The sequence below is a fragment of the Ceratotherium simum genome, chromosome 15 (assembly GCF_057802395.1).
Source record: "Ceratotherium simum simum isolate JZ-2026a chromosome 15, ASM5780239v1, whole genome shotgun sequence".
Lineage (NCBI taxonomy): Eukaryota > Metazoa > Chordata > Mammalia > Perissodactyla > Rhinocerotidae > Ceratotherium > Ceratotherium simum.
The window spans coordinates 22,305,990-22,322,777 of NC_141914.1; the positions used below are offsets into that span (position 1 = coordinate 22,305,990).

At 37.2% G+C, this 16,788-nt stretch overlaps 1 protein-coding gene across 2 annotated transcripts in view; it reads left to right on the forward strand.

Moving 5' to 3' along the window:
• STXBP5L (syntaxin binding protein 5L) overlaps positions 1-16,788 on the forward strand; it is a 338,252-nt gene that overhangs the window by 59,362 nt on the left and 262,102 nt on the right. For both annotated transcript variants that reach the window (XM_087439668.1, XM_087439669.1), the window contains exon 3: positions 15,612-15,693. In XM_087439668.1, the coding sequence (XP_087295794.1) occupies positions 15,612-15,693 (82 nt within the window). The remainder of the gene's footprint in view (positions 1-15,611; positions 15,694-16,788) is intronic.

A 16,788-nucleotide genomic window follows, 5' to 3' on the forward strand; every position in this document is an offset into this window, starting at 1 on the left:
AGTTTTCCTGTTGAGGTATAGCTTGAGGGCTAGGTGGGTGTGTATGTTCAGTTTCCAGATGGGCCCTGTTAACACACCCACCCCCAGCAAAAGTGGGTACTGACTCACACTGCCTCATTTCAGATGGGTGGGGTGGAGTAATCTTCCCACTGGGCCCAGTGACATCAGGAGAGGTAGGAAGCATAGTATCAACCACCTCTCCTTGCACCACTTCTCCTGCCTCATTAATGTGAGTAGAGGTTTATCTCCTAGTAGGCTCCTCTGACACAGCAGAGGTGCTGATTAGCCCTGCTTCCCCCACCTCATTCAATCTTGTTGCTGTCAGGTGGCTGTGGGGATTCATCTTCCCAATGACTACCCTGCTGACATAGAGTGCTAGAAGAGTGTATGTGAAGCCTAATGATGACTAGCCCCACGTGTACCACCTCATTAAATCTTGTTGTCACCGAACTCCACTGATGCTACCTTGGTGGCAGAATTCGAACATCTCTTCCTTATGCTGGGCAGCAAGTAGAAGATCAGCTGCTCATTCAGACTTACTGATACCACCCCATCAGGATTGGATTGCTGCCACCTGCCTCCACTGGTCTGGAGATGGTAGATCAGCATCCTGTGTAGCACACTGATACCACCTGGCAGTGGAACAGAGTGCTACCTGCATCTGCCAGGCAGGAGATGGATGATTAGCTTTCTGCTTGTGCTCTTCAACATCATCTGCTGGGGGAATTGAAGTGTGCTCCCTGAAGGGTGGAGGTGGGATGGGGTGGAAGATCGATTTCCCAGTCAGCCCCGTTGAACTCCATGGAGTAGGGAAGAGGAGAGTATGTTTTTTTTCATTATCGTTTGGCTAGAATAGGGTAGGTAATACTGCCAAACTTTGCTTTTAGGCCACCCTCTTCTCAGTCCTTTGGCTGGAAGAACAACCTTTTCTTGGAGTTTTTGTTTTTGTTTTTTGTCTATGCCAGTTGATGGTTCTGGATTGGAGACTTCTGCAGTGCTCTGTCCAGGATATATTGGACACAATACGGAAACCCAAGGAACCCACTGCTGTGTCATTCTTCAAGTCCTGAGGTTTTTAGGCATTCCTCCTCCTTTCTACCTTTCAGAGTTTCCCTATTCTTATTTGTAATGTTACATCCAGGATGTTTTTAGTTGTAAGAGACAGAAAGTAGGAGGAGTGAGGCTACTCCATCGTGGCAGAATTGGAATTCTTCATCCCCCCATTTTAATACGTTATGTTTTCCTTTCATTCAGTTTAAAATATTTTCTAATTTCTGCTTGCTTTTTTTCTTGACCTATGAGTTATTTATACGTGTGTTATTAGTTTCCAAATATTAGATATTTTTCTAGAGATCTTTCTGTTATTGATTTCTAATTTAATTCCCATTGTGGTCAGAAAATATACTTTGTCTGACCTGAATTCCTCTTAGATTAATTGAAGCTTGTTTTATGGCCCTGTCTGTGGTCTATCATGATAAATGTTAAATGTGCATTTGAAATGAATGTGTATTCTGTTGTTGGGTAGATTGATTTGTAAATATCAATTAGGTAAAACTGATTGATAGTGCTATTCAAATCTTCTGTACTGGTACTGATTTTCTGTCTACTTCCATCTATTACTGAGAGAGTGGTATTGAAATCTCCCACTATAGTTGTAGACTGATCTATTTATCCTTGCAGTTCTGTTAGTTTTGTTTTGTTTCATGTATTTTGAAGCTGTTATTAGCTGTATAAACATTTAAGAGTGTTAAGTACTCTTGATAAGTTGGCTCTTTTAACATTATGAAATGACTTTATTTGTCTCTGGTAATATTCTTTGATTTGAAATTGCTTTGTCTGATATAGATATAGCCACTAAAGCTTTCTTTTGATTAGTCTTGACATGGTATATCTTTTTCCGTCTCTTTTATTTTAACCTATTTGTTAAAATAGGTTAAAATATAACTTAAAGTGTGTTCTTCTAGACAGCATATAGTTGAGTGTTGCTTTTTTGTCTAATTTGACAATCTTTGCCCTTTAAAATTATAATTTTTTGATTTATTTTTATATTAAAAATAGATTTATGTTTTAAAGAATTATTTTTAAGAGATGTTGCTTTTCTTGTTATAGCATACATTAATCAATTTTTAATTTTATCTTTAAATATTATCATATAGTACATTTGACTTTTCTTTTCATATATAGTTCTATAAATTTAAATACAGGTTTGTGTAACTAGTAACATAGTCAGGATACAGAACAGTTCCATCACCCAAAAAAAGTCCCTTATGTTGTCGCTTTATAGTTAATCCATTTCCCTACCCATAACCATAGCAAGTACTGATTTATTTTTCAATTGCTATAAATATTATTTTTGAGAATATCGTGTAAATGGAATCATACAGTTATGTGATCCTTTGAGGCTGGCTTCTTTCACTCAGCATAGTGTCTTTTAGATTCATCCAAGTTGTTATGAGAATTAAAAGATAATTCATTTTTATGGTGGAGTTGTCTTCCCCTGTATGGATATACCACAGTTTGTTAATCCATCCACTTGCTGAATAATATTTGTGTTGTTTCCAGCTTTTAGCTATCACCAATAAAGCTTCTATGAACATTCATGTATAGATTTTGTGGTAATGTAAGTTTTCATTTGTTGGGTAAATCCAATGAGGGGGATTGCTGGATCATAAGGTAATCATATGTTTAAATTTATAAGAAACTGTGAAATCAGTTTCCAGAGAGGCTGTATCATTTTGAATTCCTACCAGCAACGTGAGTTGCAGTTACTATTCAGCCTTGCTAGCAGTTGGTATCGTTAATATTTTTTGTTTTAGCTATTCTAATAAGTATAATAGTGTTATAATGTGGTTTTAATTTCCATTTCCCTAATGGCAAAGAGATGAACGTCTATTCATGTCCTTATTTGCTGTCCTTACTTCTACTTTGTTGAATTGTCTATGTCTTTTACCCATTTTTAAATTGGATTATTTGTTTTCTTATTGCTGAGTTTTGAGAGTTCTTTATATATTCTGAATATAACTCTTTTATTGAATATGTAATTAGCAAATATTTTCTCACACTTTGTAGCTTGTCTTTTCATTCTTTTAATGCTGTCTTTTGCAGAGCAAAATTTTTAAATTTTGATGAAGTCCAATTTATTAATTTTTTCTTCTATGATTGTCCTTTTGGTATCATGTCTGAGAACTCTTTGCCTAACCCAAGTTCAGGTAGATTTTCTCCTGTGTTTTCTTCCAATATTTTAGGTGTTTTTGGTTTTACATTTAAGTCTGTGATCCATTTGCAGTTAATTTTTGCCTATGGTGTAAAGTATGGATCAATGCTCATTTTATGACATGTAGATATTTAATTGGTCCAGTATTTTTTGTTGAAGAAACTATTTTTTCTGCACTTAATTCCCTTTGTACTTTTGTCCAAATCTGTTTTCATATATACGTGGGTGTATTTCTGGACTCGTTATTTGTTTATTTTATACCAATGTATTGTTTTGATTATTTTAGCTTTAAAATAAGTGTTGAAATTAGAAATTTATTCTTTTTCAATTTGTTTTGGCTTTTCTAGGTTCTTTAACTTTCCCTTAGAATTTTAGTAATCACATTGCCATTTTCTACCAAAAAATTTTGTTGAGATTTTGATTGGAATTGCATTGACTCTATGGATTAGTTTGAAAGGAATTGGTATCTTAACAATATCGAGTCTTCCAGTACGTTAACATGTTCTACTTTTCCATCCATTTGTGTGATTTTTTATTTCCTTAATCATAGTTTTGTCATAGTTAGTACTTATACCAGAGTTAAAGTGAGTTGACAATAGTCTACACATGATATCTCTTCAGCCTTGAGTTAATGTCTTTTATCATTTAAAAAATATAGAACACACTAAGGATGATATAACAAATTTTTATGTCTGCCAACCATGATGTTAGTTTTTTGTAATGTTCACTCCTTTTTAAAAAAATTACTTAAAATATTACAGATAAATTTGAGATTTCTAATTTCCTTTCTCAGCCGAGTTTCTATCCATCTCTACCCAAAGTGGGTCATTTATCATGATTTGGTGTATCTTTTACTTGTTTTTGTTCAACTTTTTTTTTTTTTTTGTGAGGAAGACCAGCCCTGAGCTAACATTCAATGCCAATCCTCCTCTTTTTTTGCTGAGGAAGACTGGCCCTGGGCTAACATCCCTGCCCATCTTCCCCCACTTTATATGGGATGCCGCTACAGCATGGCTTGCCAAACAGTGCGTCAGTGCGCGCTGGGGATCTGAACCGGCGAACCCCGGGCTGCTGTAGCGGAGTGTGCGCACTTAACCGCTTGCACCACCGGGCCGGCCCCATTGTTCAAGTTTTTTTTGTGTGTGAGGAGGACCAGCCCTGAGCTAACATCCAACGCCAATCCTCCTCTTTTTTTTTTTTTTTGCTGAGGAAGACTGGCCCCGGGCTAACATCCATGCCCATCTTTCTCTACTTTGTATGGGACGCCGCCACAGCACGATTTAACAAGCTGTGCGTTGGTGCACGCCCGGGATCTGAACCAGCAAACCCCGGGCCGCCTCAGCGGAGTGCGCGCACTTAACTGCTTGCACCACCGGGCCGGCCCCTGTTCAACTTTTTAAAAAGCTTTATTGAGATATAATTTAAACACCATTAAAATCAACCATTTAAAGTGTAAAATTCAATGGTTTTTAGTATGTTCACAGAATTGTGCAATAATCACCACAATAAGTTTTAGAACATTTATGTCACCCCCAAAAGAAACTCTGTTTCTATTAGCAGTCACTCCATTTCCCTTCAGTCCTCTTAGTCCCACGCTACCACCAATTTCTATCTATATAAATTTTCCTATTCTATATGTTTCATCTCAATGAAATCGTATAATATGTGGTCTTTTGCAACTGGCTTATTTCACTTAGTAAAATGTTTTCAAGGTTAATCAGGTTGTAGCATATATGAGTACTTCATTTCTTTCTATTGACAAATAACATTCCTTTGTATGGATATACCACCTTTTATTTACATTAATCAGTTGATAGACATTTGGATTGTTTCCACTTTTTGGTTATTTTGCATAAATGCTGCTGTGAACATTTGTATACAGGTTTTTGTGTGGGCATATGTTTTCATTTCTCTTGGGCATATACTCAAGAGATAAATTGCTGCATCATACGGTAACTCTGTATTTCACATTTTGAGGAACTGCTGTACTGTGTTCCAAAGAGGCTAGATGGTCTTACATTCCCACTAGCAATGTATTGGGTCTTCAGTGTCGCCGTATCTTCCATATCCTCCATATGGATATCCTTGCCAACACCTGTTGTTATCCATCTTTTTTATTATAACCATCGTTAGTGGATCATGCTATCTCATGAATTGGTTTGGATTGGCGTTTCCCTAATGACTAATGATGTCGAGCATCTTTTCATGCACTTGTTAGTACTTTGTATATCTTCTTTGGACAAATGTCTATTCAAATCTCTTGCCCCTTTTAAAGTGGGTTATTTATTGTTTTATATTAGTTTGTAAGAGTTCTTTATATATTCTGGATACAAGTCCCTTATCAGATCTATGATTTGTGAATATTTTCTCCCATTCTTTGGGTTGTCTTTTCATTTTCTTGACAGCATCCTTTAAAGCACAAAGATTTTTGATTTTGATGAAATTCAATGTGTGTGAGAGTGTGTGTGTGTGTGTGTGTGTGTGTACAGTCATGCTCCATATAATGGTGTTTTGGTCAACGACAGACCACATATGTGAAGGTGGTCCTATAAGATTAGTACCATATAGCCTGGGTTTCTAGTAGGCTATACCATCTAGATTTGTGTAAGTATACTCTGTGACATTCACACAACAACTAAATCACCAAATGGCACATCTCAGAAGGTATCCTGTCATTAAGCTATGCATGACTGTATATACATTTTTTTTTTTTTTTGGATTGAGGAAGATTTGCCCTGAGCTAACATCTGTGCCAATCTGCCTCTATTTTTGTATGTGGGTCACTGCCACAGCATGGCTGACAAGTGGTGTAGGTCTGCACCCAGGATCCGAACCCGTGTACCTGGGCTGCTGAAGCAGAGCATACCGAACTTAAGCACTACACCACGGGGCCAACCCCTATACAATTTTTTTTTTTGCTTATGCTTTTGGTGTAGTATCTAAGAAGTCATTGCCTAACCCAAGGTCACAAAGATTTACTCCCGTTTTCCTCTAATAGTTTTAGCTCTTATATTTAAGCCTCTGATCCATTTTGAGTTAATTTTTGTGTATGGTTTAAGGAAAAGATCTATATTCACCCTGTGGCATGTGGATATTCAGTTGTTGTAACACCATTTTCTGAAAAAACAATTCTATCTCCATTCAGTTGCCTTGGTACCCTTGTCAAAAATCAATTGACTAGATATGTGAGGATTTATTTCTGGAATCTCATTCGGTTCTATTTATCTATGTCTGTCCCTATGCCAGTACCTCATTCTCATGATTACATGTTGAAATTGGAAAGTTTGAGTCTTCCAACTTTATTATTCTTTTTCAAAATTGCTTTGGTATTCTGTGTCTCTTGTATATTCATATGAATCTTAGGATCAGCTTGTCAATTTCTGCAAAAAAGCCAGCTGGGATTTTGATAGGGATTGAATTGATTCTGAAGATGAATTTGGGGAGTATTTTCACCTTAACAATATTAAGTCTTTTGATCTATGGATTTGGGATATCTTTCCATTTATTAGGTGTTCTTTAATTTTTTTCAACAATGTTTGTAGTTTTTAGAATACAAATTTTGCACTTCTTTTGTTTGTTTTATTCCTGAGAATTTTATTCCTTTGGATGCTACGATAAATGGAATTATTTTCTTAATTTCATTTTTGGGTAGTGCATTACTAGTATATAGAAACATAATTGATTTTCATACATTAATTTTATAACCTGCAGCCTTGCTGAACTCCTTTATTAGTTCTAATAATTTCTCAGAGTATTTCTTAGGATTGTGTATGTACAAGTTTATGTCACATACAAATAATTTTAGGGCTTCCTTTCTAATCTGGATATCTTTTATTTATTTTACCTGGATAAAACCTTCAGTACAATGTTAAATAGAAGTGGCAGGGGCAAACATATTTTTCTCATTCCTAATCTTAGAGGAAAAGCATGCCTTGTTTTACTAGTATGATATTAGCATACATGCCCTTTATCTGATTGAAGAAATATCCTTTTATTCTTAATTTATTGAGAGTTTTTATTATGAAGGTGTATTAAATTTTATCAAATGCTTTTTCTGCATCTACTGAGATAACCAAATGGTTTTTGTTCTTTATTCTGTTCATATGGTATATTATATTAATTGATTTTTCAGTGTTAAACCAATCTTGCATTCCGGAGATAAATCTCACCAGGTCGTGATAAATGACCCTTTTTAGATGTTGCTGGATTCAGTTTGCTCATATTTTGTTGAGGATTTTTTGTCTATATTAATTAATTATTGATCTTTAGTTTTCTTTCTTTGTAATGTCTTTGTTTCTGGTATCAGAGTAATACTGGCCTAATAGAGTAAGTTGGAAAGTGTTTCCTCTTCTGATTTTAAAAGAGTTAATGAATAATAGGTGTTAATCTTAACTATTTGGTAGAATTCACCAGTGAAGCCATCTGGGCCTCTGCTTTTCTTTCTGAGTTGTTATTTGAATATTAAATCAACTTTTTTAAAGGTCTACTCATATTTTTTATTTCTTTCGAGTCAGTTTCAGTAGTTTGTGCCTTTCTAGAAATTTGTTCATTTCATCTAAATTATTGTTGGCATATAATTATTTATAGTATAACCTTATAATCTTTTTTATTTCTCTAAGACTGATAGTATGTCCCATTTTTTACTTTCTGGTTTTAATTATTTGAGTTTTCTCTCTTTTTTCCTTGGTTGATCTAGCTAAATGTTTATAAATTCTGTTGATTTTTCTGAAAGAACCAACTCTTGGTTTCATTGATTTTCTTTATTGTTTTTCTATTCTGTATTTTATTTATATCCGCTCATCTTTATCATTTCCTTTCTTCTGACTTCTTGGGTTTAGTTTGCTCTACTTTTGTAGTTTCTCGTGGTGGAATGTTAGGTTAATTGAATTGAGATCTTGTTTTGTCTAGATGTTTACACCTCTTAATTTCCATCTAAGAAGTGCTTTATCTTCATCCCCCAACTTTTATTATGTTGTGTTTTCATTTCTATTCATCTCAAATTATTTTCTAACTTTCCCTTGTGATTTCTTTTTTGACCTATTGTTATTTAGGGGTATGCTGTTTAATTTCCACATATTTGTGAATTTCCCAAATTTCCTTCTGTTACTGATTTCTAACTTCACTTCATTGTGGTCAGAGAACATAAGTTATATGATTTCAATGCTTCTAAATTTATCGAGGCTTGTTTTGTGGCCTACCTGGTTTCAACTTCAGCATGTAAAGAGCTTGGAAGTTGTCACTCCCATCCTTACAACAATAAAATGTTGATCAAACTTAAAATTAACAACTTTCCCTGGACATATGAGAGAACTGATATTGCAAAACCTACACCCTAAAATCTGGAGAGAAAAGCAAATCTAGAGAGTCCCAGCTGGTACAGAAGCCACTGGAGCCATAAGCTAGTAGGAATACTCAAACGGTAATTTTTTCAAATTGTTGGATGCTGAATGTAGGATTAGCATGAAAGTAAGAAACTTCTGGGTGCCAAAATGTTAGGGGAACTCTTCCATATTTTCATGAGTTTTACCTCCAAGAAATGCACCAGGTTCTCATGGTAAAGATTTGAGAAAGATCCCCTCAGTACCCTGGAAAGGGGAGGAGAAGAATAATCATTGTGAAATACACCCAGAGCATTTTCCATAACAAGGACTTACTCTCCTGGGGAAAAGGCTTTACCAGAGCCTTATCCCAGCTAGGGGAAGGATATTGCTCCAACTTTAGACCACTGTAGCCTTTCTGTCTTACCAAAGTGGGGGCAAAGGCAATATCACTGGAGAAACACTTGTGAGCGTCGCATCTCAGATACACAGGCCTATTAAAAGAAGGAGATTTAATCACAATATTATTGAACACTTCCTTTCCCTTATACCTTATCACAACAGTAGGCTCAGTATAACAGATGTAGACTCTCTCTGAGAGGGAATAGAGAAGTCCAAAGTCAAGAGGGGAGACAAAAACAGACACCACAGAAATTTGAAGGCTCTGACATATACAGCTACAGAAAACATCAAATACTCCTAGCCAGATTAATATAAATGCTCGCACTAAAGGCCATTTACCTCAGTTTCTATTAACCTATACAAACATGTCTGATTCTCAAAAAAGAAATTGCAGGGCATTCCAAAAACAATAAAAGATGCAATCTAAACAGCAATAAAAAATACAATCTAAACAGGTAAAGCAAGCATCCTAACCAGACTCAGCTATGACGCAGATTATGGAATTATTAGACAATGAATTTAATATAACTATGATTAATATACCAAGGGCTCTAATGCAGACATTAGACAACATGTCTAAAAGTAGACAACGTGTTAAGTGGATAAGGTAAGCAGAGAAATGGAAACTCTTGAGAAATATTCAAAAGGAAATGCCAGAAATCAAAAACACCGTAGAGAAACGAGGAATACCTTTGATGGGCTTACCAATAGACTAGACTCAGGTGAGGAAAGAATCGTTGAGTTTGAAGAGAGGTCAATACAAATTTCCCAAATGGAAATGTAAAGAGAGAACATAATAGGAGGAAAAAACACAACAGAATATCCAAGAACTCTGTGACAGTTTTGAAAGGTGTGACATAAGTGTTATTGGACTACCAGAAAGAGAAGGAAGAGTGAGCAGAACAGAAGAACTATGTTTGAAGTAATGATGGTTAAGAACTTTTGAAAATTAATAGCAGACACCAAATTACAGATCAAGGAATCTCAGAGAACACCAAGCAGGATAAATACAAAAAAGAAAACTGCCCTAGGCATATAACATGCACCGTAGATAAGCAAATGCAAAGAGAAATTCTTGGAGTGATATCACCAAGACGGCAACATAGGTCATGCCTGACTTCACTCCCCCTCACAAGAAGAATGACTAACAACTATTCATGAACAAGACACCACTGAGAGAATCCTAGAATACAGGAAAGTGGCCGAAGCAACTCTCTGCACCACAGAGACCAAGATGGACTGCATTAGAGGGGTAAGAGAAACAGCTACACACTGACTGTGTTGCGCCTTTCCCAGGCCAGCACAGCACCACGTGGAGAGGTCTCTCCTGAGCTTCCAGTTCCTCCAGTGGGAAAAGAGAGCCCAGGGGGCATAGCCAATGCCCCCCACAGCATTGTAGGTTGCTTCGTGGGGGCCCCTACTCTGGTTTGCCCCATGGGGATTGCAGGGGAATCTGTGGAGCTCAACCACTGGAACTCTGACTGTGATGGAGAGGCGGGGAGGAACTTGCAACAACCAGCACATGGATCTTGGCAGACTGAGTTTATACCTGCAGTGCCCACGTAGTAATTCCAACCAGCAGCTTTGCTCATCTGCATAACCAAGTCTGTGGTGCATCTGACTGAGGAACTCACTGGGTGCAGATCTGCCTGATTTGGGTCTTCAAATAAGGAGTTTTGCCAGCCCTACAGCCTAGTTTGCCCACGCCCAGGCAAAAAGCTGGGTCATAGCCCCACCTCCTGGAGAGAGTGTCTCCTGGCCCCATCTGGCCAAGAGGCTGGCAAGAACACCTGGAAGCTTTGTGGCCCAGCAACATTTGAGCTGAGAGGCTGGTAGGTGGAGCTGATCCTCTCCAGAGCAAGGCCAGTACTGGATGTGGAGGGTTTCCCTGCTATGCCCAGGCAGGGGGATTAATTCATAGCCAAGGCTGAGGGTAGCTCCCAGCCCCTCTGGACTGGAAAGCCTGTTTGGGAAAAATTAGGAGTTGCCTGGACTGGCCTCTCCCCATCCTGCCCAGACAAGGAAACTGAGACATAGCCCCACTCACTGTGGAGAGTGTCTCCTTGTCTCCTCTGACCAAAGGGGCTGGTGAGAGTACTGGGAAGCTGTGTAACCAGCAACGCCTGAGCTGAGAGATGGCTGGGCAGAGCTGATAGTCTGCAGAGCAAAACGAGTGGCCTGTTTGGCCAGGGAACATGGGGCTTGAGTTGGCTTGAGTTAAGACAACAAATAAAGAGCTTTACTGGCTTTAGAACTGCTTCTCCCTCTGTCCCTGGGCAGGGAAACTAATTCATAGCTCCTCCCTCTCATTGCTGAATACAACCTTCAGCCTGCCCTATCACGAAACCTAACCAGAGCACTTGGGGAGCTGCATAGCCCATCCAACAGCCCTGCTTACAGTGGCACTTGAACAGAGAGCACAGCCTTGGCTTTCTCCATCTGTAGGGCAAAATCAGTGGCCTCGCCTGACCAAGGAATTCAGTACAAACTCTTGCCTGATTCAGGTCCCCAAACAATGAGCTGTACAGACCCTCGATCCTGACCTGTTGCCCTGCCAGGGAAGGGAACCTCATTCATAACCCCATCTACTATTGAATATAGTACCCAGTTCTGACTGTCTAGTAGGCCTGACCAGAGAATCCAGGCAACTATGGAGCCCATCCTACAGCCTCTTTTGGGTAGGGAATGAAGTCGGCAGTCATATCCAATTGTTTTTGGCCAGTGGCATACTCCACATCCCTGACCTCAGAGCTCAAACGGTTGCCTTGCCCCCAAATAGACCATAATAGCAGGCACAAGGACATTACCAGCAGACATGCCCAGAAACCCAAAGTGAGCTGACTGGTGAAGATCTGATTCTGCCAAAGCAAACCTGTAAAGTCTGGAAGAGAAATCTGATTACTCAAATGTGCAGATACCAACATAAGTAATCAAGACTCATGAAAAAAAGGTAAATATGACTCTACTAAAGGAAAGTAATAAAGCTCTAATACTGATTCTAAAGAAATGGAGCTCTGTGAACTGTTAGACAAATAATTCAGAATAATCCTCTTAAAGAAGTTTAGTGAACTACAAGAACATACAAACAACTAAACAAAAGTAGGAAAATGATGTGTGAACAAATTGAGGAGTTCAACAAAGGAATAGAAACCATCAAAAAAAAAAAAAAAAACCAACAGAAATCCTGGAGTTGAAAAATACAATAACTGAACTGAAGAATTCAATAGAGAATTTCAAAACCAGACTTGATCATGCAAAAGAAAGAATTAGCAAACAGAAGGATAGGACATTAGAAATTATCAAGTCAGAGGAGCAAAAAGAAAACAAGAATGAAAATGAGTGAAGAAAGCATATGAGACTTATGGGACACAATGAAAAGAAACAATATTTGCACTATGGGAATTTCAGAATAAGAAGAGAAAGATGAAGGGACAGAAAGTATATTTCAAGAAACGATGACTGAAAACTTCCTGAATCTGGGGAGAGAAATGAACATCCAGATCCATGAGGCCCAAAAGACACCAAATAGGTTTAACCTGAATAGGGCTACACCAAGACACATTATAATTAAATTGTCAAAAGTCAAAGACAAAGAAAGAATTTTAAAAACAGCAAAGGAAAAGAGAGAAGTTATGCACAAGGGAACCCTTCCCCTCATAAAATTATAGGTGGATTTTTCAACAGACACATTTCAGGCCAGAAGAGAATGGGATGACATATTCAAAATATTGAAAGAAAAAACTGTCAACCAAGAATACTATACCTGGCAAAGGTGTCCTTCAGGACAGGAATGAAAGAGGGATAAAGACTTTCCCAAATGAACAAAAGCTGAGCGAGTTCATTACCATTAGACCTGCCTTACAGTAAGAAATGCTAAAGGGACTTCTTTGAGTCGAAGTAAAAGGACGCTAATTAACATCATAAAAATATAAACAGGTAGTGTAAAACTCATTGGTAATGATAAATATATAGTCAAAGTTAGATTCTGTAATTGGGCAATGGTGGTGCGTAATTCACTTACAACTTCAGTTTATTTATTTATTTTTTTTATAATTTTATTTATTTATTTTCCCCAAAGCCCCAGTAGATAGTTGTATGTCATAGCTGCACATCCTTCTAGTTGCTGTATGTGGGACGCGGCCTCAGCATGGCTGGAGAAGTGGTGTGTCGGTGCACGCCCGGGATCCGAACCCGGGCCGCCAGTAGTGGAGCGCGTGCACTTAACCGCTAAGCCATGGGGCCGGCCCTACAACTTCAGTTTAAAAGTTGAAAAAAATGAGCCTAGTAATAATAACCATAACGCAATAATCTGTTATTAGTTACACAATATAAAAATATGTAAATTCTAATAGAAATAACCTGAAATATGAGGGGAAGGAAAAGTAAAAGTGTAAAGTTTAGGAATTCTATTGAAGTTAAGTTGTTATCAGCTAAAAATAGAGTGTTATAATTTTAAGATATTTTATGTAAGCCTTATGGTAACTACAAGGAAAAAAACCTGTAGCAATTACACAAAAGAACATGATAAAGAAGTCAAAGCATAATGATACCAAAAGACATAAAAAAAAGACAGCAAGATAAGAAACAAGGAACAATAGATCTACAAAACAACCAGAAAACAATTAACAAAATGGCAGTAAATGGATTAAATTCTCCAATCAAAAGACATGGAATGGCTGAGTGGATTAAAAAACAAGATCCAATGATGCTGCCTATAAGAGACTCACTTTAGCATTAAAGACCCACATAGACTGAGAGTGAAGGGATGGAAAAAGACATTTCAAGCAAATGGTAATCAGAAAAAGCAGGGATGGCTATAATTATATAGGACAAAATAGACTTTAAGTTAAAAATGGTCAAAAGAGACAAAGAAGGTCATTATATAATGGTAAAGGGGTCAATCCATCAAGAAGATATAACAATTGTAAATATTTTTGCACCCCAAATCAGAGCACCTAAATATATAAAGCAAAAAGTAACAGATCTAAAAGGAGAATAAACAGCAATACAATAATAGTTGGGGACTTGAATGCCCCACTCTCAACAATAGATAGATCATTCAGACGAGAATCAATAAGGAAACAGTGGATTTAAAAAACACTATAGACCAAATGGACTTAACAGACATATACGAAACATTCTATTCAACAACAGCAGAATACACATACTTCTCAAATGCACGTGAAACATTTTCTGGGATAGACCATATGTTAGACCATAAAGCAAGTCTTAGCAAATCAAGAAGATTGAAATCATACCAAGTATTTTCTTTGGCCACAATGGCATGAAACTAGAAATAATAAGAAGAGGAAAACTGGAAAATTTATGAATACATTAAATAAATAACACTTTTGAACAACCAGTGGATCAAAGAAGAAATAAAAGGGGAAATAAAAGTTCTTGAGACAAATGAAAATGGAAACAACATACCAGAACTTATAGGATGCTGCAAAAGCAGTTCTAAGAGGGAATTTCATAACAATAAACACCTACATTAAGAAGCAAGAAAGATCCCAAATAAACAACCTAACTCTATGCCTTAAGGAAGTAGAAAAAGAAGAACAAACTGAGCCCAAAGCTAGCAGAAGGAAGGAAATAATAAAGATTAGAGCAGAAATAAATGAAAAAGAGAACAGAAAAGCAATAGAAAAGATTAACCAAACTAAGAATTGGTTCTTTGAAAAGATAAACAAAATTGACAATCCATTAGCTAGACCAATCAAGGGAAAAAGAGGATCCAAATCAACAAAATTATAAATGGAAAAGGAGACGTTACAACTGATACCACAGAAATACGAAAGATCATAAGAGGCTACTATGAACAACTACATGTCAACAAATTGGACAACCTAGAAGAAATGGAAAAATACTTAGAAACATACAACCTACCACGACTGAATCAGGAAGAAATAGAAAATCTGAATAGACCAATTACTAGTAAGGAGATTGATTCAGTAATCAAAAATCCCTGTGCCAGCAAGATTTTTCCTAGACTGTGACTGAGATGGGTTGGAACCCAGTTACGGGGCCATTTCAGAATCTACCGTCTGACCAAATTTGGCAGGTTTATCTCCAGTGGCTCCCACACTGCAGCTGAGAGGAGCTGGAGCTGGTTCCAAGGGCACTTCCGGGTCCACAGCCAGGACCAAGGTCTGTATACCTATTACCTGATGCATGGGTGGGTGTGACTCCTCTGGGTCCCTGGCATATAGCATATGTTGGTAACAGACACAAAGGCAAACAGGGCTATGGCCAAGTTCTCAGGGGTAGGGAGCTATTTCCTTTTCTGTAGCTGAAACCACAGTCAGTGAGTCAGCCACCTGGGTTTGAGCCTGTCTTCTCAAAACAGCTCTCTTAACTCTTGGACTGCACCGGGGTTTCACAGTCTCCTACCTGCATCCAAAGCTCCCAGGGAGACACTTTTTTCTGTGCATGTATGCCAAATTATTGTTGGGGGAAATAGGTGCTAGCAATATGTCTTATTTGGCCATTTTGCTGACGTCTTATGCTGTATAATGTAATTTGCATCAACTAAGACTAAGATTTTTCAATTCTTTATTTACAAAAATAAGGATGACTAAAAAGCAAAACATTAGTTGCTAGTAAGTTAATTTCTTTTTACTCATTAATATTGGTGCTAATTAATATGTTAGAATCCTTGACTTTTATTATATTAGACTCGGGAGACCTGGTGTTGATTGTTATTGCCAACATGAAAGTGGTGCAGCTGTCCTGCAGCTCCAATTCTTGATCAATGAGGTAAGGATTTTCTTGACTGTTTACCACACACACACACACACACACACACACACTGCATTAGTTGATATTATCTTTTTTATACTATGATTCTAAATGCTTAAAGATATATATGAATGCAATATTATTCATGGTCACATTTTTCATAAAGGACTGTACTCCTGTATTTGTCAGTCTATTAAAAGGGAAAAGCTTGTATATACCAGAAGATTCTGTTATTGTGATTGTGTAGCATTATTTATAGATTAATTATTTAAATAGTTTATAAAAATTTACTAAAATCCTTGGATTGTCTTACTGATCATTAAAGCTTCCTTCTACACACTCTTCTCCTACCAACTTAAATTTTATAATCCAGCACTAGCTTCATGTTTTGTCTTTATCTTCCATGAAATAATCTTTTTTACTTATTTACCTATGGACTCTTTTATCTGTCTATATCTCCGTATGCATTTGTTGGTAAATGAAAGCATTTGTATTTATTTATGTATCCATAGCTATTATGACAATTGGCTACGTACTCTAGCCCTATTTTTATAGACCTATGGTGATGAGGAACTCCCTAAAGACAAAGTATGTATTTATAAAGCTTGGAAAGATTGCAGACCTTCCATTACTTGAAGGCTAATTAAGGCCTTCTAGACTCAGATTTTTACAGTGGATCCTTGAGTTTTCTAGAGCTGTTTTAAGTGAGCCAGTCAATGCAAAAATGCTTTAAGAGTTTGTGCCATACCAAACTCAGGCACTTAGCAGATTGAACTCAGTGCCTTGAGGAAAACAGATGAAATACCACTGGTTGTTTTCTTACAACATGAACAAGATCTTTTATTCAATGTCTTCATATATGTGCGTATATATCTCTTTCTAAGAGTTTATAATCGTAAACATGGATAAAATTGCTCAAAGAACATTGTATTAGAGATACCTGAGGCATGAGAAATTTGTGATATTGGCATATGTCCACTATTTACTTCTCTTGGCTCAAAGTCTTTGTCAGAAGGCTGTGAGAGTCTCCTTATTCACAAACCTAGCATATTTTACCTTGTAGGCATACTTGCTATGGGGTACCAAAATGAGAGAAGGAGATAAGGAAGAAAA